General features: G+C 34.3%; 1 protein-coding gene across 1 annotated transcript in view; it reads right to left on the bottom strand.

The window, feature by feature from the left end:
• The window catches only part of LOC126978786 (transient receptor potential cation channel subfamily A member 1), a 77,978-nt gene that overhangs the window by 11,393 nt on the left and 44,416 nt on the right, over nucleotides 1-22,169 (bottom strand). The window contains exons 2-14 of the mRNA XM_050827856.1: nucleotides 21,709-21,877; nucleotides 14,378-14,530; nucleotides 10,559-10,715; nucleotides 8,000-8,090; nucleotides 5,952-6,021; nucleotides 4,697-4,822; nucleotides 4,317-4,613; nucleotides 3,807-4,046; nucleotides 3,425-3,532; nucleotides 2,233-2,411; nucleotides 1,505-1,784; nucleotides 1,188-1,357; nucleotides 109-253 (exon numbers count right to left, since the gene is read on the bottom strand). Of these exons, the coding sequence (XP_050683813.1) occupies nucleotides 109-253; nucleotides 1,188-1,357; nucleotides 1,505-1,784; nucleotides 2,233-2,411; nucleotides 3,425-3,532; nucleotides 3,807-4,046; nucleotides 4,317-4,613; nucleotides 4,697-4,822; nucleotides 5,952-6,021; nucleotides 8,000-8,090; nucleotides 10,559-10,715; nucleotides 14,378-14,530; nucleotides 21,709-21,867 (2,175 nt within the window). The 5' untranslated portion in view covers nucleotides 21,868-21,877. The remainder of the gene's footprint in view (nucleotides 1-108; nucleotides 254-1,187; nucleotides 1,358-1,504; nucleotides 1,785-2,232; nucleotides 2,412-3,424; nucleotides 3,533-3,806; nucleotides 4,047-4,316; nucleotides 4,614-4,696; nucleotides 4,823-5,951; nucleotides 6,022-7,999; nucleotides 8,091-10,558; nucleotides 10,716-14,377; nucleotides 14,531-21,708; nucleotides 21,878-22,169) is intronic.

The following is a 22,169-nucleotide window of genomic DNA, read 5'->3' as shown; positions in this document are numbered from 1 at the left end:
CGACTTTCCCCAACTATCAAAAACCATGCTCGGGGTAAAAACTGCAAGAAACTTGTAAGTATTAAAAAAATTGAGTAATTAAGGTGTTTTTAAGGGAGTCTTACTTACAAAGAACTTCTTAGAATCCTTTTTGCAATTAGCTTTTATGATACATTTATCCTGAACAGCTTCAAATACTTTGGGCATGTATGCAATTAGAGCAAGTGTAACACAAGGATGGCGATCTGAACGTAAAGCCATTACTTCGTGGGCTCTGCAATCATCAATAATTATGGTTAAAACAACCAATAATATAGTAATAAGATAATACTGACAAACTTGCCCCAAACTAGACATCGCCTATGGGTACAAGACAACGATATATTTAACACAATATACTTACTTAAACATATGTTAAAAACATACCAACATCCATGACTCGGAAACAAACATCCATATTCATTATACAAATGTGTTCAATCGGGATTCGAACCCGGGACCTCTAGCTCTGCAGGCAGTGCTCTGTGAACGGATGGATCACTTGGCGTTGCGTAGAGACATCGCTTCATTGTGTGTCCTCTACGGCATTTATCATGGGGAGTGTTCCGAAGAGCTCTTTCACCTGCTTCCTGCCGCCGAATTCCACCTTCGCACGACCCGCCACAAGTTAGGATATCATTGCCACCATCTGGATGTGTGGCGGTCCTCCACAGTGCGGTATTCAAGGAGCTTTCTTCCACGTTCTACAAAGCTGTGGAATGTACTTCCTTGTGCGGTAATTCCGGCACGATACGACATGGGTACCTTCAAAAAAAGCGCGTACACCTTCTTTAAAGGCTGGCAACGCTCCTGTGATACCTCTGGTGTTGCAAGAGAATGTGTGCGGCGGTGATCACTTAACACCAGGTGACCCGTACGCTCGTTTGTCCTCCTTTTCCACAAAAAAAGACAGAACCATAAACAGAAAGAGATGATTGATAATAATGACAATGATATTACTAGTTTATGAATCTAATCTATAAACATTCTTTATGATCAACAATTTAATTATAATTATAAATGAACATTTATATTGTTAATTCATTTTTTACAAAAAGATGAAAGAAGTATTCTTCCAATTTTCTTCGTGAAACAAGTATAAACCAGTTGATTTTTCGTTTATAGATTAGGCAAGAAATGGATAATTTAAATTTTTTATTTGTTCAAACCTTTCCTCATGCGTCACCATAGCAAGTGCAGCATCTGGAAATTTATAGTAAATCGCATAGTCAATAGCACTCATGTCCAACGCATTATAACTAAGACGACATCCCATTGAAAGCAGTAGTGCGATAGAGTTAGGTCTATTCTCCATAGTGGCTAGATGTAAAGGTGAATTCTGAAAAAAAAAATCTATTCTTACCATCCAGAAGGAACAAAATATACAAATATTAATAAATTCGTAATAATATTATCACTTAATTTTTATATTTGCATTAATCAAATGTACAACAGTCTCAAAGTTATTTAAATTGTTTGCACTTACGAGATCTTTATCTAACTGGTCCAACATATGTGAGTGTACAGAATGTAGGAGTCCAATTGTTTGCGTGTAACCGCCCATTGCCGCTAGATGGAGCGGATTGCGTCCATTGTGATCGCGGTGCAACAGCGCACCTCTGTTTAAAAGTAGCTGAACTACTCTCGTATGGCCTTCCCGCGATGCTATGTGAAGCGGTGTCAAGCCGTCCCCATCGCTTTCGTTAATAATAAAGGTGCCCTTTTCCGAGTCCAGAAGCTGACACGCTGTTTGGTAGCGACCGTATCTGAAAACACGTACTACGTATTTGCTCAGGCTTTCCTTAATATCCAAATTATTAAATAGGTCCATAAAAGTTACAAGTATTCTTTCTGGAGTACTGGGGTGGGAGGATATTGTCTTAAGATGATCATTAAACAACAATATTATAACGAAGCAGGTTTTATCTCAAAAATATTAATCATTGAGTATAATATTTTACATCATTATTTTTTACTTTAATTAATAGTAAAAGTAAGTAATACACACAAATAAAGATGTCACTTTGATAAAAAAATTGAAAAAACTTGTATTTTTTGTTCAAGCTGAAGACATCGTTGAATTGAAAAATCATCATTTATGTTGTTTTTCAACTGCAAAAGTTAAATCAAGCTTAAACGAGTAGAATATCGTGCTACGCAATATTGTACCATATTAGCATCATTATGAAGGTATTCAAAGAAATAATCACTAACCTCGCTGCGAAATGTAATGGGCTTTCACTTTTTTCGTTCTTAGGGTTGATACAGGCTCCAAATCGAATAAGATTTTTCAATGATCGGATATGTCCTTCCCTGCTTGCGTAATGGAGTGGTGAACATCCTGTATTATCCTTCTCATTCAATAAAGTAGCCAAACTTTTTTCACAGTGATCCTAAAAGATAATGTCTTTCATATTTACTAACATCGTGACCAAATAACGTTTATCGCTTAATACACATATAATTCGCAATATAACAAGTTTTATTTTTGAACAAAGTTTAAGGTTTTCCCGTACTAAGGACCTCGTACAATTGGCACAATAAGCGTGGCCCCACGAACGGAACTGCTCCTAAATATTGTGCAATAGTACATTAAAACATATTATTTACAAATGAAAACTTTCAAAAGCATACTTACCAGAGAACTTAAATAATATACATTAGAAACCTGACATCATGTTATATAATATTTAATAACTGATATAATAAAATAAACGAAAAAGTAGGAACTACATAAAAAGATAACGTTGCTGGGGCAGTTATAAGACGTGTTAACTTAATACATTTACTACTCCACGAGCGTCGAAACTAATTAACTACGCCGAAAACTTTCCTCGACTCCTACATGTTTCAAGTCCAATTATCTAGTGTATAAGCGTTATATCATAAAATTATAAATATTTGTAAATTGGTAGGAAATTAACGAATTGATAACATTATAAATATTAGTAATGTTCCTTTACAGTTAAAATGGACTGTTCCTGTGTTTGATGGTCAAATAAGTGGCAATCTGTCGCTACTCCGGAAAATATAATTAAAACAAATATATAGATAAAAGATAAAGTCGCTTGGAAATCGTAATGTAGGTACTTCAATTAAGTTAAGAAAATTTATAAATATTATAATCATTTCAATATATTCATTTTAAATTACATTTGTATTTGGGCATAATCATGAACTTTTTTCTGACAGTGGCCCTCGACAGATATCTTTTTTACATACTAAAGTCTAAAGCACACATTTCTGACAAACATATAATTATTTAAAATAAACAAATGAATAAATAACAGTATTATAATTACAATTCCACAATTTTATGATCAAATAAAAATCGCTATTGTTGCAACTAGAATGATTCCTCGAAGAAATTCTCGTAGTAATTTAAACAAAAGGAGAAATTCCTTACTTTGCACTGTTCAGCAAACTCCTCAAGACGACCTCCGTTCATTACAACTAAGTGCAGCACATTCCTTGTGTTGATATCCTTCAGTTCAACGTCTGCACCCAGTTGTATCTGCAATATAATTCATTGCAATGTTGGACGTAGAACTTCCAAATATTTCAGTATTAGTCTTAATAGACAAGAGAAGGAATGCTTACTTAAGATTATGAAGTTTTATAGCATCTGCCATTTCTGTATACAACACGATGAATTAATTAAAGGCTAGGGACACAGCGTCGCTATTACGTAACTCTAAACAACACATATGTATGAAATTGTATTTTCCTTTAAATTATTTGTTTTTGATTTTAAGTCGATCCTATAAATAGTCCAGAAAAATTGTTACCAAGGTATACAGGGTTCTCCAAGCACCTCGCGATGCAGCTAGTAGTAACGGAGATCGACGTTCCTTATCTAAAGGATTGATGTCAGATCCCTCTTCCACTAAATATTTTACAATTTCACGATGATCGAACATAGCTGCGCAATGAATTGGTGTCATTTTTTGCACATCACAGGATGTTAGACATGACTCCTTTTCGTTTGGCTGCATAGTAAACATTAGTTTTACCATTTCGAGTCCTCCCTGTAAATATAATTTACAAAAACAATTTGATAACAAAAAATTATTGTGATCTCTTTAACATTGAAAAATATTAATTTTAATAAATTTTGAACGCATATAGCTTCAAGTTGTATGATTCTTCAACATTTTAAGGTCATTCCCTACCTTGAAGTGCAAATTTGTCGATACTTTTATCAATAGGATCTAAAAGGAATGTGACAAAAATCTAGTGACACTAAATGGTAAAGTATCATTTGAAACGTCATGGGAAATTATTAATAAGTGACATACCTGAGCACAGGCAAGGTGGACTGGAGTGGAAAAATCATGCTGTTGCGTGGAAATTTTTGCACCCGATTTTAAGCAAAGCTCAACAGCCTTTATGTCTCCACTGTGAACCGCAGAATGCAGAGGAACATTGCCCTCATTATCGTACAGAGATATCATTTGCTCACGAGGACATCCTTTAGATTCACTGAATTGAAGGAAAACTTCCATAGTTTTGGATGAAGCGTTCTTTGCAGCTTCATGTATGGGATAATATCCATTATTGCATGGATGTTTACATTCGGCATCCAGTTCAGCCATCTGCACATTTTCACAAAATTTTAATCGAACAAGTAAAATTTACTTGCAAAGTAGTTTTATGAATATTTATTGCAGATCTTTACCAAAACGCGGGCGCACTGATCGTAATCGTAAATTGCAGCGATGTGAAGAGCTGTTCTTCCATGTTGACCTCCAAGATTTACGTCAAACTGAGATTTATATTTAGCAAAAATCTCCAGCACGGATACCTGTGACAACATTGATAATAGATTTTAAGATTTATCTAAATTTTAATTTCTATATATAGACCGGCTGGTTCAAGAAATGTTTTTTGAGATCATTAAGGCTGTGCAAACATATAGCACAGCATAGTAGTCAATAACTGACTGACAAATACCGGTAGGACTTTGGGATGGGATCCACGCTATGCTACGTATTAAACTTTTCCCAATTTGTCTTGGATTCATGCTCACGATCAAATTTCACAAGGTTTGTCTGTTTCCAGGCATTATTTTAACCACCAATCAACAGTTGCATTATGTAGATCTATTGGGGCGTCTCTATTACCCTTGATTACATAGTTGTTCTAATAGATTTTAGGATGGTACAAGTTCTGTAGAATAGAAATTTGGACATCAATTATCAGGACCTGTACCTAATATTGAATACCCAGGCCTACTGACGCACTCTGAAGGAGCCAAACTATATGACTCGGCCTTAACAAAGCAACAGGCGCAAACCAGAGGATGTAAGTTTTCATTTTCCGCGCATTTTCATCTGGTATCCGCGAAGTCAGCCTTCCCTCTTTCTGACCAAGATAGAGATATTCTTCACTGGCTGAAATATATCACCTCTCATGCATTGGAAATAAACAAGAGCTCCATAATTTCACGGAGCTGGAATGGACGTTTATGTCTGGGCATGTATGTATGTGTTTTGGACGCCCGAGTATCATCTTATCGAAGGATAAGAAATATTTGTACTCTGATTGCCTGGAGATTGCTATGACCATTCATGAATACTTGTATAGGTTCTATCTTGAGTATATCCAAACGGATACAGATTTATTATTGAAGCAGATCCCCACCCAAGAAATACTGATCTATTGTGATTTCAACGCCTCACAAGAAATTTTTTCCAGGTTCAACGTTGTAAAAAGCAAAAAATCTGTCACAATCAGTTCGAGAATACCTACTGCAGTTGCAGTTATATAATACGGATAAGAAATCTTCTAACATTAGAACATACTTCCATTTTAAGGCTGGTAACGCATCTCTTGACCTTTTTAATTACTGATGTCATAGCGTCTTTTCCGTTTGCCCCCTCCAATATAAAAGATCAGCTAAAATTCTCACATTGCGTTCACATTTGACCTACCTTATTTATCTCTGTAGCTAAATGGATTGGTGCTTGGTACTTTTCATTCAAAATCCCAGTTTCAACATGCCTGCAATACAATACATTAAAAAAATATTAAAAGGGGTTTTAGAACTATTATTGCTCTACTCATTGACACATCTACTTTCAGAAGTTCCTTACAGTGTTAATGTGGTTCTCTCCAACACCAACTTTAGAAAAAAAATCATACATTTTTTTATGGAAGAGGAGGACAAACAAGCCAAGGTCACTTGATGTTAAGTGATCACCACAGCCCATAGTCTGTTGTAATATCATAGGAATTGCGTTGCCGACCTCACACAGCGTCAAATAAACGTACACATGAATTCGAAAACTGAAAACACATTGTTATGTGTCGGGCAAGGATCGAACTGGAGGCTACGTGGTGAGAGACAACGGCTAAACCTATTGCGCCACTGATCCTTATATTATAATTCCAATATCCCGAAAATAGAAGGAACGGATCAGAATTAATAGTATTTATTTAGTATTTTTTTCTTACTTGTATGGAAGCAGTATTGGTTGCGCTAGAGGTGGCTTAGGGTTTTTGATGTTTTTTTTTATGAAAATACGGGACGAGACGAGCAGGACGTGCAGTTGATGGTTATTGATACGCCCTGCTTATTACAATGCAGTGCCGCACAGGATTCTTGTAAAGTCCGAAAATTCTGAGCGGCATTACAATTGCGCTCGCCACCTTGAGACATAAGATGTTAAGTCTCATTTGCCCAGTAATTTCACCAGCTACGGCGCCCAGACCAAAACACAGTAATGTATACACATAACTGCTTCATGGCAGAAATAGGCGCCATTGTGGTACCCATTATCTAGCCGGCATCCTGTGCAAGGAGACTCACTGGTAAAATGTGGGAGAGCCATGCCGTATAAGAACAACAGCACAAACAGGGCATACACAGCTGGATTGATACCACACTCGCACAGGAATCTAATGTGAAAAAGCGGTATAGTAGAACAAAGCGTTGCATCCCATTCACCACTTTTTTAATACCACGCTACAGAGTAGCGTGCCATGCATCGGTGGCAGATCTGAGCCTAAGTTCAATGCACCAGTTAATGAAGTCATCCGCAGGGCATTTGCCGCTCTTAATATACCAGCTGTTTTAGAGCCAAATGGTAGTACCCGCCGCGATGGCAAGCGTCCTGACGGAATGACGCTGGTGGCTTGGGCACGGGGAAGGGCGCTGGTGTGGGACGCTACTTGCGTCTTCACTCTGAGATCTTTCTCATGTCCAAGTTACGTCAGTTGGTGCTGGGGCTGCTGCTTCGACTGCCGAAGACAGCAAGCGTCGCAAATATGTTGGTCTCAGTGAGTCATACATCTTTGTGCCTTTTGGTGTCGAGGCATTTGGCCCGTGGGGTCCAGAGGCGAGGAGAATGTTCAAAACACTATCTTTGCGCCTCAATAAGGCTACTGGAAACCCAAGCGCTGGCAGCTATTTCGGTCAACGGATCAGCCTTCCTATCCATCGCGGTAATGCTGCCAGTATTCTTGGTACACTTCCACGTAATGATAGTTTTAATCTTATGTAGTCGTAGTATTGTAAATATAGTTATAAGATTTGTTTTGTTTGAATAATAAAAGTTCCAGTTGAAGCAGTTATATCAATTGGCACATATTTATCCACTCTTTATTGATTTTAGCACTCTATAAGGCGCAGGCAATGTCACATATAGACTATTGCAAGAGAAGTTGATCGGTTGCGGTGATGTTCATTTATTTTATTATAATTAATTATCAGTGTTAGTAAATAAACAATTTTAATTAAGGCGGGTTATTTGGGGAAGTAATTTTTTTCTGCTTTTAAATTGTTTATTTTTTATTTTTTATTTTATTTCTTAGGGACAACAGTTCACACAATACATTTTACAATTTCAAATTAAAGTAGATATTAAATTAATTTTAGTGAGAACCCACACCGTTATCCACAGGGTAATTTTTTAGTTACTGGTATCTTACATGATGAATAACAAAGTTTATATAACAATATGTTGTAGATTCTACTTACTGTTGGAGAAGATATTCAATGGCTTGCAGCGCTTCGCTTTCGATCGCAACATGAAGAGGGGTATTTCCAGCATTATCTCGTGCATTTAAATCTGTTAAAATATTTTACTATGATAATTTTCTTCAGATCAAACGCTGCAAATGGAGTTGGGTACGGAGACCAGATACTCAAAAGGGATGCCAACCTAGGCAGGCGCAAATTACCCATTACCCAAGGAAACCTGACGAAATTAAAGCAAATGGATAGACCTGGACCGAATAAAAAAATATATGTTCTCTAGACCGGTCGGGATTTACACTGGGCGCTCTCTGCCTCAGCTCAGGGGTATAAATCAAAGGGTAAAGTTTGTCATGCAGGTATTCATGATATAAATCTAATTACATAATTGAATAAAATACAAAAATTTGGTAAAAATCTAACGATTATTAGACAAGTTGCTGACGAACGCGTATTTTTTTGTGTAAATTATGTGGATATGTTGATTCTGCATGCAATAGTTACTTTGGGTAGTAATTTTATTTTTTAATATACTCGCTTTGCAAATAATACACATAGAAACTGCTATGGTTAAAACATTTTTATAAGCTACAAACTATAGAACTTTCATCCCCACACAGGTGTAAATTTTAAAAACTCTAGAAAAAATATATAGATATTTATTTTTTATCTTTATCCTAAATACACAGTTTCATGGTGTTTACTTCGATAATGACGAACTTCCATACAAACTTCCACCCCTATTTCAACCCCGCCATGCCTTTTATTCGCGATAAAAGTTAGCCTAAGGCCTTTCCCCAGCTCTTGTATATCTCTGTACTTAATTTCATCAAAACTGGTTCAGTGGTTTAAGCGTGAAAGTATAACAAGAAAACCTTTATTCACATTTATAATATTATAGTAGGGATTAATCTAAATAATCAAAGAAGTAATTCTGTTGGTAGAGCACATAGTGAGAAAATGAGAAAAACTAAATGGAGGTATGAAAATTGTAGTAAAGATAGATAAAGTTTGCTATTTTTTATATAATTAGTAAGGAACGATCGGTGCAGACCCAGTTTGGGTGAAATATATATTATGGAGATTACTTAAGCAACTCGATGTCTAGCTAAAATCTCTAGAACAAGCAGTTACTAATTTTCCACGGAAACAGTTTAATAATTAAAAGGCTGCATTAAAGACAAGGTAGCCAATTTGGACACAATTTCTTATTTATTGCTGCTGACTAAAATAAACATAAAGTGGCAATTGAAATGAAACAAAATTTTAGAAAAACAAAAATATATTATTGTTTTACATACATATATTGTAAAAGTAAAGATCGTGCAATGAATATATCTTTATATATGTATATATAAATCCAGTGTCCTGATGTTTGTTCCCAGTGTACTCCTAAAGTAATGAACGGATTTTAATGGGGATTACTTCATGGAGTGCAGTTAAGTCCAACTTGAGAGATAGTATAGAATTTATTTCGATTTGGGACCCCTAATTATTTTTATTTCCTATATTTGTATGAACATATTTTCTATGAGAGAATAATTTATTGACGCACGGTACGACAGTTCTCCTGAGAAACAATTTCAATATAACAACAGGGAGCATATTTTACGCTCAGAATACAGAATAAGTATTATGAAATAATTTTTGATGTTAAGAAATATTATTGACAAATTTATTAAAACAGTATTTTATTTATTATACACAGAACCACATTTATCGGGTCAGCTAGTATATCAACATATTTAGTACATAGAATTTTTTGTCTTTTATGAATACTGAGCGGTGCTGTATTATACTGGGCAGGGCGTCCAGTATTTTCATAAAAAAGATATATATATATATTTTTTTTTAGATATTAATTCATTGCACGATCTATACTTTAGCCTGTTTAGCCTGAGTTGTTTGCCAATTGCAAATATGGTCTGTTATAAAAAGCATGCCTCGGAAATAAGGAAGGAATCTGTATAAAAAGTTGACCGAATCTATTTAGTAAAACAATAGCAATGGTTTGCTACTAACAGTGTCGCACTTTACTACATTTGGCTTTGCATTTATGCAGCTTCCGCTTGAAGAGTTGGATTCTTTTTAGCTAAATGTTTAGTTAATAAAGTATCATCAAGAAGCATCAAACAATAAAATGATGAAGGCACTGGTAATTAATTTGCGAGAACCAAATGAATTACCGAAAATTGAATGATCCGCATAGGTACTCCTCTTAAAAGTTCTTCTGAAAGTTTTGAGAATTATTTATGGCCGTTCCCAATATTCAGTCTATCTCCGGTCGCGGCCTACTTGAGATAAAAATCGTAACTATCGTTGACTTTTCTGTCCCAATAAACTTCACACACGCAGTCTGTCAATGTGAGGACGTATAGTTTACCAGCGATAGAAGTTTGTATGGAAATTGCAATTCACGCGTCCCAATATAAGGCGATAACAATGACTTATCGGGTATATTGGGACAGCTTTAGATTATTCACAGCTAATTACTGACAGTAGAAGGTAGTAATTTATCTCTATCTCTAGATAGTATGATGGGAACGGCCCTTAATAACTCACCTCCCGCGTATTTTCTGATAAATCGCAATATATTGGTATTGTCTCTGGAGGCAGCTTGATGTCCTGCAGTACGACCTCTACTGTCTCTCACTGTGAGGCGTGCCGGGTCATTGATGTACAGTCGCATAAACTCGTCAACGTTGCCACTTTCAGCAGCCTAGAATAAAAATATTGCGGACTAAATTAGACGGAACAAAAATAAACGAAAAGATGCGCATTGCTTGAAATATACATAGACAGTCAACTGTCATGTGCCCTTGCATTTTCTTGCTTGCTGCAACGACAAGAAATGTCCACAGGAGACGACAGCGAAACATCAGTATGCCTTTGAAATGCGCGGAAAATAGAGAACAAAGTGATTTTCATTATTATAACACTAGAAATAAGGGATTGCTTGTAACTAATTCTAGGAGGCTTCATAAGTTACAAATAGCTTTATGGGTAAATGTATACCCTTTTATAATAAAGTCCCAGCCACTGTTAAGGCATTATCTATAAATAAATTTAAATGTTTTATAAATAAATGGCTCTGTCGTAAATCCTATCACTCCACAGCTGAATATCTAAGTGATCGGACAGCCTGGGAACAGATTATGTTATTTTATAGCAATAGCAGTGAAAGTACAATATTGTATAAAAAAGAATGCTGGGAGAGTTTCTTGCGCCGCTTCTTCTCTATCAGTGTGCCATTGTTTCCAAGGCGGTAGTAGTATCTAGTATATTAGAAATGACATCAAAAAGAATTCTAAAGGAATCAATTTTGAGAAAATGAATGCCTTTTATGCTTTTAAAAGTCCAACTGATACTATGCTGGAAACTCTTTTGAGTATACAGAAAAATAGTATGTATACTATTTTTCTGTGCAAGTGATGCATTATGTCGCCATTAATAGTTGACACGAAAAAATCTCAAGACATGTGTTACCGAACCGTGGCAAAATATCGTTCGCTCATTTCGTGATTCTATCATGGTATCAGAATACCTGACAGAATATGGATTATTATTGTGTAAATTTATATCTAGGAAATTCTAAATAGCGTTACCGAATATAGCCTCCTTAATTAAATTGTACCTTGTTATCACGCTCATCAGTCTCCAGGATGTTGTATTAAATATGAAAACTTTAATATATTCACTTGTCACAAACATATTTCATCACAGACTGTAGTGTACAAATTCGTATTTCAGTGAGTCATGTTAAGTGTTAGGATTGTCTAATCAAAAAGCTCTTTTTGTCCATTACTTATGTAAACATGCTGTTATCAGCGTTATGTTAGCAATGACATTCGTATATCGCTGTGATGATGTTGAAGCCTACTTAAACAAAATGGAACTATTAAATACCATTAATACAATTTACATATAATAACATATGGAAACAAAATAACTATTTTAAAACAGTACCTATTTACAAATGATATAAATGAATTTTGAACAATTCTTATAATAATAATGTATATAAAGAATAATTTCCATACAATCGAAATATTAATGAATGAATAGGAACATTAATAGACTTACAACAAAATGCCACACTAAAGAGGAGGCGACAAAATCAAAAATAATATTAAATAAATCAAAATAATAAAATAAGTGAACATTTACCAGTGGGCTCCTTTGCACAGGATGCCGGCTAGATTATGGGTACCACAACGGCGCCTATTTCTGCCGTGAAGTAGTAATGTGTAAGCATTACTGTGTTTCAGTCTGAAGGGCGTCGTAGCTAGTGAAATTACTGGGCAAATGAGAATTAACATCTTATGTCTCAAGGTGCCGCTCAAAATTTTTGGGGTTTTTCAAGAATCCTGTGCGGCACAAAATTGTAATGGGCAGAGCGTATCAATTACCATCAGCTTAACGTCCTGCGTCTCATCCCTTATTTTCATTACAGAAAACATTCTTGTGCAACAGGGGAAGAATCATAAGAGTGTCACCTGCCACTAAGATTTGTTGAAGGAAGGCCTACTAGGTAGGACAATTTAACATTAATAACACCAGAACATTATACGGTCGATTGGAGAAGGCCCAAGGTGCCCAAGTTTGATGTTTGAGTCACGGAACACTTTGATGAAAGTTTGATGAATTTCACATTTGCCATTTACTTTTGCATGTACTACTGTAGATTACATACAATACTTAATATTATTACAGGTATAAAAATTGTTTAAGTAATATATTATATTAAATTATCGCAAATTATAGTATGGCATATGTATCTGTATACTTCTTACATAAGAAAAAAGATATATATAATCATAACAGGTCATTACGTACTATTTTTTTATTAATGTTTTCTGAAATGAATGTTTTTTTCAAAGAAAAAGGGGGACCAACATGCGTGTCTATAAGTCACATGGTAAATGATGATTGCCATAATAAGTTTTTTTTATAAAAATAAGGGACGAAATGATCACGACGTTCAGCTGGTAATTGATACGCCCTTCCCATTACAATGCAGTGCCGCTCAGGATTCTTGAAAGACCCAAAAATTCTGAGTGGCGCTACAATTGCGGTCATCTTGAGACATAAGATGTTAAGTCTTTTATGCCCAGTAATTTCACTAGCTATGGCGCCCTTCAGACCGAAACACAGTAATGTTTACACATTACTGCTTAACGGCAGAAATAAGTGCCCATAATCTACCCGGCTTTCTGTGCAAAGGAGCCTCCCACTGGTTGCAACAGAGGAATCGCAATAACGCTACCCGCTATATATAAAAACAATATTTAATAATAAAATCGTGACTCCGAAGAAAATTAACTTTATTCGGATGCTGACAAGAAAATATGTGTTTTCCCTCTTGACGTCCAGTAATCAACTAGACTCCCAATCCCCTATTAAAAGGTCGTCAAAGAATATCCAAGCGTTATTGTATATACATGAACTAATACAGATAGCATGAAAACATTCATTCAAATAAACACCTTATTTCGTAGCAGTAATGTTCAAAGTAGCTCATGAGAAGTTCGGACGCGAACACGAGGCAAGAAGGTTTATCAAATGATATGTACTTATTTAGCAAAACGATTAAAAATTGCAAGTTAGCTACAGTACAGTTTTGTTAATTTAAAGAGGTACTTATCCGAAATATGACATTCCATCCATTTTAAGTTCGGATATATCGAGACTTTTTCATTGAACAGTTTGTCATTGCGTGGCGTTGCATTCAAAGCGCGGTCGAAACACATCTGAACGAAAATTCAGGGCAGTGTTTTGCTTCAGAAAAATATTGAGCGTGATTGTGAGTCTATTTGCCTCTGTTTACTTTGAAATTAATTGCTTAATTTTTTATTTATGATAATAAGGAACGAGACGAGCAGGACGTGCAGCTGATAGTAATTACGCCCTTATTATACTATCGATCTAATGCTAATGGTACCTAAGTTACGACTACCATTCACAATCATACAAAAACTAGCAGAATCATCAGAGCATTAACGGATTTGAAAAGAAGTGCTTATTTTCATGGTAGCTATATTAAAGGTAAGTATAACGTTTGTGAGTTGAGTTTGTTCAAACGAAAAAATAAATTTAATAAAAATTCAAATAAACTTATTAAATTTATAATATCCTCCATATGAAAATATATACAAATTAGAACACTAATCTGCTAAGTGTTGGTGACTAGATTTTCGGAATTTCGATTTCTGGCTGCATAAAAGATTCACAGCTATCCAGTCTTTGTTGTTTTTTGACTTTATTATAATTAAAATGGGCAGTCATGAGCGACACATAATTGGATTTTTTTTTTGATGTTTTTTAACGTTGATAAGGATCGTCTAATTATCGGTCAGTTAATATAATAAATTAAATACTTACCCGCAATATTCTGTATGGACTCTCTGTAAGAAGGCACACGTCACCTGAAGCCATCCGATCTGTATTGGGCAGCATGATCTGAAGTTCACCTCCAGGATCTGATATCTTGGTGCGACGACTACGTCGGAATCCAGGAAGGCGCCGCAACCAGGCCTTCAAACAATATTCCTTGAATATAGTACTCATACAAGTATATACTTTCCACCAGCTTATTCCATAACAAACAATTAGTGGACTGCACGCCCGGTCACTGGTGACTAACTCTAACATCAATACATATCTACTTATCACGTAGGATGCCATCGAGATAACGTATTCTACTACTATTTTAAATGGTAACGTGTTCCATTGTTCTTACTTAATCACCACATGACTGAAGCATATTTTGATATCAAATGGAACTCATTTTACAGCTTGTGCTTCCGATATGCTAAGGTTTCTATGTATATATAAAAGTCAAAGAAGCCCAAGCTCTCCAATACAGCTGGATGAAATGTTTTAGTTAGTTATGAGATGAAAGATTTTAAAAATAGAGTCTTTATAGTGATAACTTTTTATGGGAGGGTTCGCTTCGTAACGTAACGCGTTACAGCGCCAGGCTGTCGGGCTTCCCTTTCTCTCACGCATGCCACAGCGGTAGGCAGACTCCTCCTCTCTCACTCTAACCAATCGATACTTTAATATAATTAAATAATGATACTAATAATGTATACTCACGTATTTCCAATGTAGTACTCAAGAATTAAAAATAAGAACAAAATAAATAAAATATATTACAGTAAATGATTTTTTAAACAAATAACCTTTCCTTACATTGTTATATTAAAATTTATGTCATTTATTACATGAAATTAAATAATAACCAATGAATGCGTGAATGATTGAATTGGTGCCAAAAACACTTAATTTGGCCTTGACTCTTCTGTTGTGTCCCAAGGAGTCTTGTTACATCATGTTCACATATCTTTATCACAACGTAAATACAACTAGTAACAAAAACAAATATAAACAATGTAATAAATTCGGGAGCAACACTACAGCCATTCCAAAACCTTATTCCAAGCCTTCAACAGAAGGCTGGCTACGCATGAGGCAGCAGGGAAAACTTACGCATTCAAAATAGGACAGTCCAATTCTTCTTCCACTTGGAATACGACAGCTTATAGCAAAAGATATAATAAGATTCATGAAAAGAATCAAACTTAGCAGTGAGCTATAGTTAAAAGTGGCTATCACATTACTCGTAGTGAAACACGGCTGCCGTAATCTGTACTAAAGCCGCTTTATAAACCAAACCATATCATACTTAATAATAATTCGGCACTCCACACGTTTCCCGAACTGTCATAAATTGCGTTAAATTAATATCTTACCTTACTAGCTCGACTCAATATTACGCGATAGTTAATTTATCTTTCTTGAATAGATGAAAAAGCGAAAGGTAGTAGGAAATCAGCATGAAAGCGAGCCTTTTACTCGAGGTGGGTATAATTTAGATATATTTGAAGTATAGGAAGCCATTTTGGAATAAGAGATAAAAATAATAATTGTAGAGAATGTGTCAGGCAGTACAGACAGGACATACAGATTTATAATTTAGTAGTTTAGATCTATCTAGTTAATGCAAAGTTTTTTCGGGCACTTTTGAGTATATGTATAACATGTTTTTATTTTCAGAAAAAGTAATTCTAAATGTTCTGTAAATAAGCTTTGACACACAATGCAATTACTTGTGTGAAATTAACTTCTACATGGGGTAATAGAGAGAACAAATAAAGGACAGAGGCGGCGTTTATTTTGTTGCCACGTTTTGTGTCGTCGTCAGTCGACTCCGGTAAGTCGAATGAAATTAAAACGCACTAACATTTGTTTTTAGAATCTATTTATTATAAGCAAAGCTCCCACGATGATCGTTTAATTAAAATATTGCATATTTCGTAGGATGACCAGAGTGGCAACCCCAAAAGTGTTTAAATATCGCTTAAATTACAGTTCTGTTTCTACAAAATTAAATTTAGCTTAAATTGAAACATACATATTTTACTTGTTAAGTTGATGGGGTGTGTTATTTTAATTTTGGTTTTCTAAGAAAATTTTTGTTACATTTTTTATCATCCCATAGCTAACAAAGTGTATTGTGTAAGTTTTGTCAAATTTAGTGCTCTCCATTGGCTGCAATACAGTCCTTTTAACGTTCAGGCATCAATAGAAGCACGCACTCTTTCCAAGGGAAAATTCTTCACTGCCAATTGTACGAATTGTTTTAGGGACGTTTAGAGCAAGCCATACTCTCTAAGACCATAAAGTATAATCCAGCGGATTGAAATCGGGGCTAGACGACGGTCAGCTCTGATGAAGTCCAAAACGTTCGTTTCCAGCCAGACTGCGTAGACCGAGCTTTATGACCCGGCGCCGAGTCTTGCTGGAAGGACCATTCTTGGTTATTGAACATGGTCTTTGTTTAGGGGCTTCACTACCTTCTCAAGAATGGTATCTTGGTACACTTGTGCCGATGTTTTGATACCCTTTTCACAAAAGTATTGCTCCTATTGCGAAGCATCGTTAGAGCTTTGAGCATAAATACGGTCATTTTGTTTGCTAAAATGTTGCTCAATTGTAAAATTTTCTCATCCGTAAACAAAAATTTTCTGTGACCGCCTTTTGAGTACCGCTTCATTAGTTCTTTCGATTTTACAACCCTATTTGTTTTTAAATTATCAGTTAAGAAATGAACAGTGTGTCTCTTGTAGGCTGCAAGTCCTACGTCTACTTTTAAAATACGCGGCATGGTTCTAGGTTCTAGATAGCACATCTCTCGAGATAAAATCGTTTGTTATCGGACTGGATTCTTCGAATTCTTTCCCTAAATGTATTGACCACCTTTTTCGTACGAACACTACGTGGACGGCCAATCTTTTTCTGTTACAAACAGAGGAGATCTCATTGTTTCTATTAATAGCCCGGAACACAAACATTTTACTAATACCAAGCGAATGGAGAGTTTTTAAAATTGCATTTGGCTCCATACCTACATACCTACCCATATGGTTTCACACAGCGACTCGGTTCACTTTATCACCTCACTCCATTTTAATATCGCAAAATATTGTACAAGGTGTTGGCGCCAAAATGAGTTAACTCAATGAACAGTCATATAAAAATGACAGATTCCAAATTCAAATGTAATATTGTGTTTATTTTTAATTGTATTAGTATTTATGGGCAGACAAAGTATATTATAGAGTGGTATCCAAGATATGAGAATATAATTAGAGAGAGAGACAAGCGATACGATGGGAAGATGAATTATGAAAGTTTGCTGCGGAAGAACAACTTAAAACAGGTAAATGTGGAAAGATCTGGAGGATGTCTATGTCGGCGGACAAGCGAGCGACGAATAAACAAAAGATATGTATGTATATCAGGTCAAATATAATTATTATGATTTAGTTTATGTAAAGCGTTTGCTTGCAATAAAATCTTCATTTATTCATTTATTCATTGAATGCATTTTGAAAATATAAAGAAAGCTTATTTATTTTTTCGACATAACATTGGAATTTTTTGTATCGAGGAATAGAATCTTCAATTTATAATATAACATAAGATACCAAATTTAGTAATAACTATACATAAAGGGAACAAACGAAAATATTGTTTTCCCAATTACGTTTCGCTGCCTCGACGTGGGCTTAAGTCCTTTCAGAAACACACAATGATTAGCTACATAATAGCATGAAGATCGTATTAATATTATTTTTATACCTTATAGGTAATGATTATGATATGTGTAACAATTAAAGATAATAATTGGATGTTCCAGTTATTACGGTAGATATATGATACGGTAGTAACAGACCATGCCTTAGGGTAATATCTGAGAAATAGGAATTTGATGCTTATCTTTTGTAAATCGTATAACAAAAATATTAATGTATCCTAACAGCCATATACTTTATACGATCTATTATATATCAAACCCTACTCTGTGCTTATACATATAAATAAAATTGGAGTGTCTGTTTGTAATATTGAAATAACCGATATAACACCAAAATATTTATTTTTACAATTTTTGTCTGTTTGTTTGTTCCGGCTAATCTCTGAAATGGCTGGACCGATTTGACAGGACATTTATTGGCAGGTAGCGGATGTAATAAGCAGTAACTTAGGCTATGTTTATTTTAGAAAATTATTTTATTTTAGAAAAATAAAGTAATGTTGCAATGTCCAATAAACGATCTACCTCTAAACATAATATGTATGGGAAAACAACGTTTGCCGGGTCAGCTAGTACTACATATATCTGTGGCCTGGTGCTAAAAGGGCCAAAGTATGTTTTTGCATGAAACGAGATTGTAATGCCAGTTTATTGTAAAAGTATGATATTTTTTTGTGCTAAAAGGGTGTTAGTGTATTAACAATCTTTCAAAAGTTACTATGGAAAAAAGGCCAATGTAGTGTGCGCTTTCATACAGTTAAGTAAAAAAAAATATAAAAGGGCTGCAGTGTACTTAAGCCGCTAAGAAAATAATGATTATTGATATTGGTCCTATTAGCACGAGGCCACAGATATATAATTGAATGTGTAAGCTATAAAAAAAATAAGTATATAATCTTATAATATATAAAATTCTCGTGTCGCGGTGATTGTAGTTAAACTCCTCGGAAACGGCTTGACCGATTCTCATGAAATTTTGTGTGCATATGCACATATATATATGCAGGCTTGTCCGATTCTCAGACCTGCGTAATATTACGCAGGTCTGAGAATCGGACAAAATTTTATTTTTCATCCCCCTAAATGTTAAGGGTAGTCCACCCCATTTTTTTTTTTAATTTTTTTGATTATGAGTCAGCATTAAAAAACATACAACTTCAAATTTTAACCCATCTACGATCAATAGCTGTTACTTTTGTATCGCGATTTTAATATCGGCAATACAACGTTTGCTGGGTCAGCTAGTATATTATATGAACGATTTTACAATTTACTATATCAAGATAACCTGACCTCGGGGCACTTTCTTAGAAATTTTATAACCTCTACTTTTAGTCGGAACCTTTGTAAAGTAATTATGAGAACAATTACATTATTTAATACTTTTGTTAATGTGTGTTGCCGTTTTACTATTAAGAAATATCGGAACTGAACCCTAACTATTATTTTATGGGAATTTTACTAAAACCAAACAAATTCAACTAATTTCTATTTTATAAGAAGGTTTTTGGTTATACGAACATCGTTATTAAGAGTGACTCATTGGACAGTTTAAATCTTATTTTAAATACTATTGGCGTGTATCAGTTTTAAATATTATGATGATAGTTAGTTACAATTTTGTATTATAATTACTTATTATTATTATATCCAATTCATTAAACTTTATTAAATTAATGTACATTTATAAATATGTTTATATTTTATAGATAATAATCAAAAATAGCGCAATGTACAGAAATATAATCAAATCGACTCACAGTTTTTTGTTTGTAGGTAAGTACACAAAATATAAGAGTTGGCTCAATTGAAATGAAACTTTGCCCACGCATAAACTGCGAAAGCACCACGCCGATTTACATAGTTATTTCAGGAATTAACTTCATAAAAACACAAAAATTACTATTGCATGCTGCTAATTCAAATTGTTCATTACCAGCGGATAAATAGAATTGATGTACTAAAGCATAAAGTTTAAAAAAAATACTGTTATATACTCTTTTACCTGTTCTGTGGTTAATATAATATGTAACATTAGATCTTGATATTATTAATAAAATTCCAGTCTGACATAGAGCGTTCCTTGAATATTCATTGCCACTTTCGGTCAGAGATTTTATGATGCTTTGTTTTATGAGTTATTGCCACATACGTGGTTAAGACAATTATTGTGAAATAGCTTATTATTCAGAACAAAAACTTTCTCTCTACCATCCTGTCTAATCAGAAAAATATAAAATTCATTTCCTGGTCTATGACTATTGAGGACCTCAAAATTAATTATTTAATTTCTAATCTTTACTTACGCTAAAGCATTATATTATTCATTATTTTTCTTTTTATTAAACTAAAGATGATTCTATGATTATATATTACTAACAATGACGTTCTATACATAATTACTAACATAATAATGCTTCATATTTTAAATAAATTTAATCTGAAGTTTGAGTGAGTATCCTTAAAGTACCACATTCATCTCTACACTGGAGTTAGCTATTAAAATTATTCAAATAAAAGCACTACTCTGCATATTACGGGTTGGTTGAATCTATACTTTGCTTTGGTATTACATTTTGGGGCAACAGTACTGGAGGCCATGCAGTATTCTTTCCCAAAAATGCTGTATAAAAATTATGATCAAATTAATAAGGACAGATAAGTGCATGCCTTACTTAAAAAATACAGTATTTTAACACTACCTGCGCTATATATTCTCGAAGTAGCTGTCTTCGTAAAAGACAACCCAACCTCTACAAAACTAGATCCAAAGGTCAAACGTACGTAAGTGTAAGTGAGACGGAAAGTTTTCGTTTAACCTTCGGATTAAGTTTTGAAAATCGCTTATGTCTGGAAAAAATAAACATGGCTATAAAACACTCAAATACAATCTGAATGGCAAAACAAATCCTATTAATATTATAAATGTGAAAGTTTGTATGTCTGGATGTATGTTTGAACTTCTTTAACGCAAAAACTACCGAATGGATTTTGATGAAACTTTACAATAATATAGCTTACACACCAGAATAACACATAGGCTATTATTTATAAAACTATCGCGTGAATTATACTTTATATGGCAAAACAACGTTTGCCGGGACAGCTAGTTTATAATATACCAGAGTATGTGAGAAAGCTGTGGCCGATAAAGGAATTTCAACACAAACTTAAAATATTTTTAGCGCATCAATATTATTATAGAATAAGTGAAATTTTTTGAAACAAAATGACTTTGAAGTAGTATTGACAAATATTTATTGAGGAACTACGTATTTAGAACGTTATTTTTGACTTAACTAATATTTAACGTAATAATTTTTCTTTATAATGATATGATCAGTTTTATTCTTACTTCATGATGTGATTAATTTAATTTTAACTTTATTCAACGATGTGATACTTATTGTTGATTTTTTTATGTGAAATATTTGTTTGCTTAATAACTAGTACGACTGAAATGTTGTAAATACATGTGTTACGTGTTATCCTTGTCACCATTCAAGATCTTACTTACTTACACAGTATCCTAATAATTAATATTTTCAGTGACGTAAAAAACTGTTAAAACAATTTAAAAGATTAATAAACATTATAATTTAATACTTACACTAAAGCCTGCTTTTCGATGATCGTCATTATAAATGTTAACTTGAACACACGATGAGATCTCTTCAGCAGATGAAACTGTAGCCGGACCGTTATTATGCACAGGAATGTTCGGTGCATTGTCCATTCTTCCTGATTTAAATAGCCACATAATTTGCATAGATGCGTACCTGCACAAATAAACATTATATTAATTTTCAGTCGTGGTAAAGAAAATGTAGTGATGATTATTGATTAGCAGTTATAATTTGGTCATATAGAGACATCCTTAAACATTTTTTCAAGCCAGTTTGAACCAATTTAGTGTAGGCTTCTTTCAGATTGCGCTATTCAACCCAGTCTTGCATAACTTTTCTCTTGTTCATCCCTGCAGTTCTCTTGGTGTCATCCTTCCATCGCATTTGTGGTTTGAATGAAACAACCTAGTTTTCCATTCAGCTATTCATTTTTAAAGCAAAGCCT

This window comes from Leptidea sinapis, chromosome Z (assembly GCF_905404315.1).
Source record: "Leptidea sinapis chromosome Z, ilLepSina1.1, whole genome shotgun sequence".
Lineage (NCBI taxonomy): Eukaryota > Metazoa > Arthropoda > Insecta > Lepidoptera > Pieridae > Leptidea > Leptidea sinapis.
The sequence above is the reverse complement of the archived record's forward strand: the minus strand, read 5'-3'. Positions and strand labels throughout refer to the sequence as shown.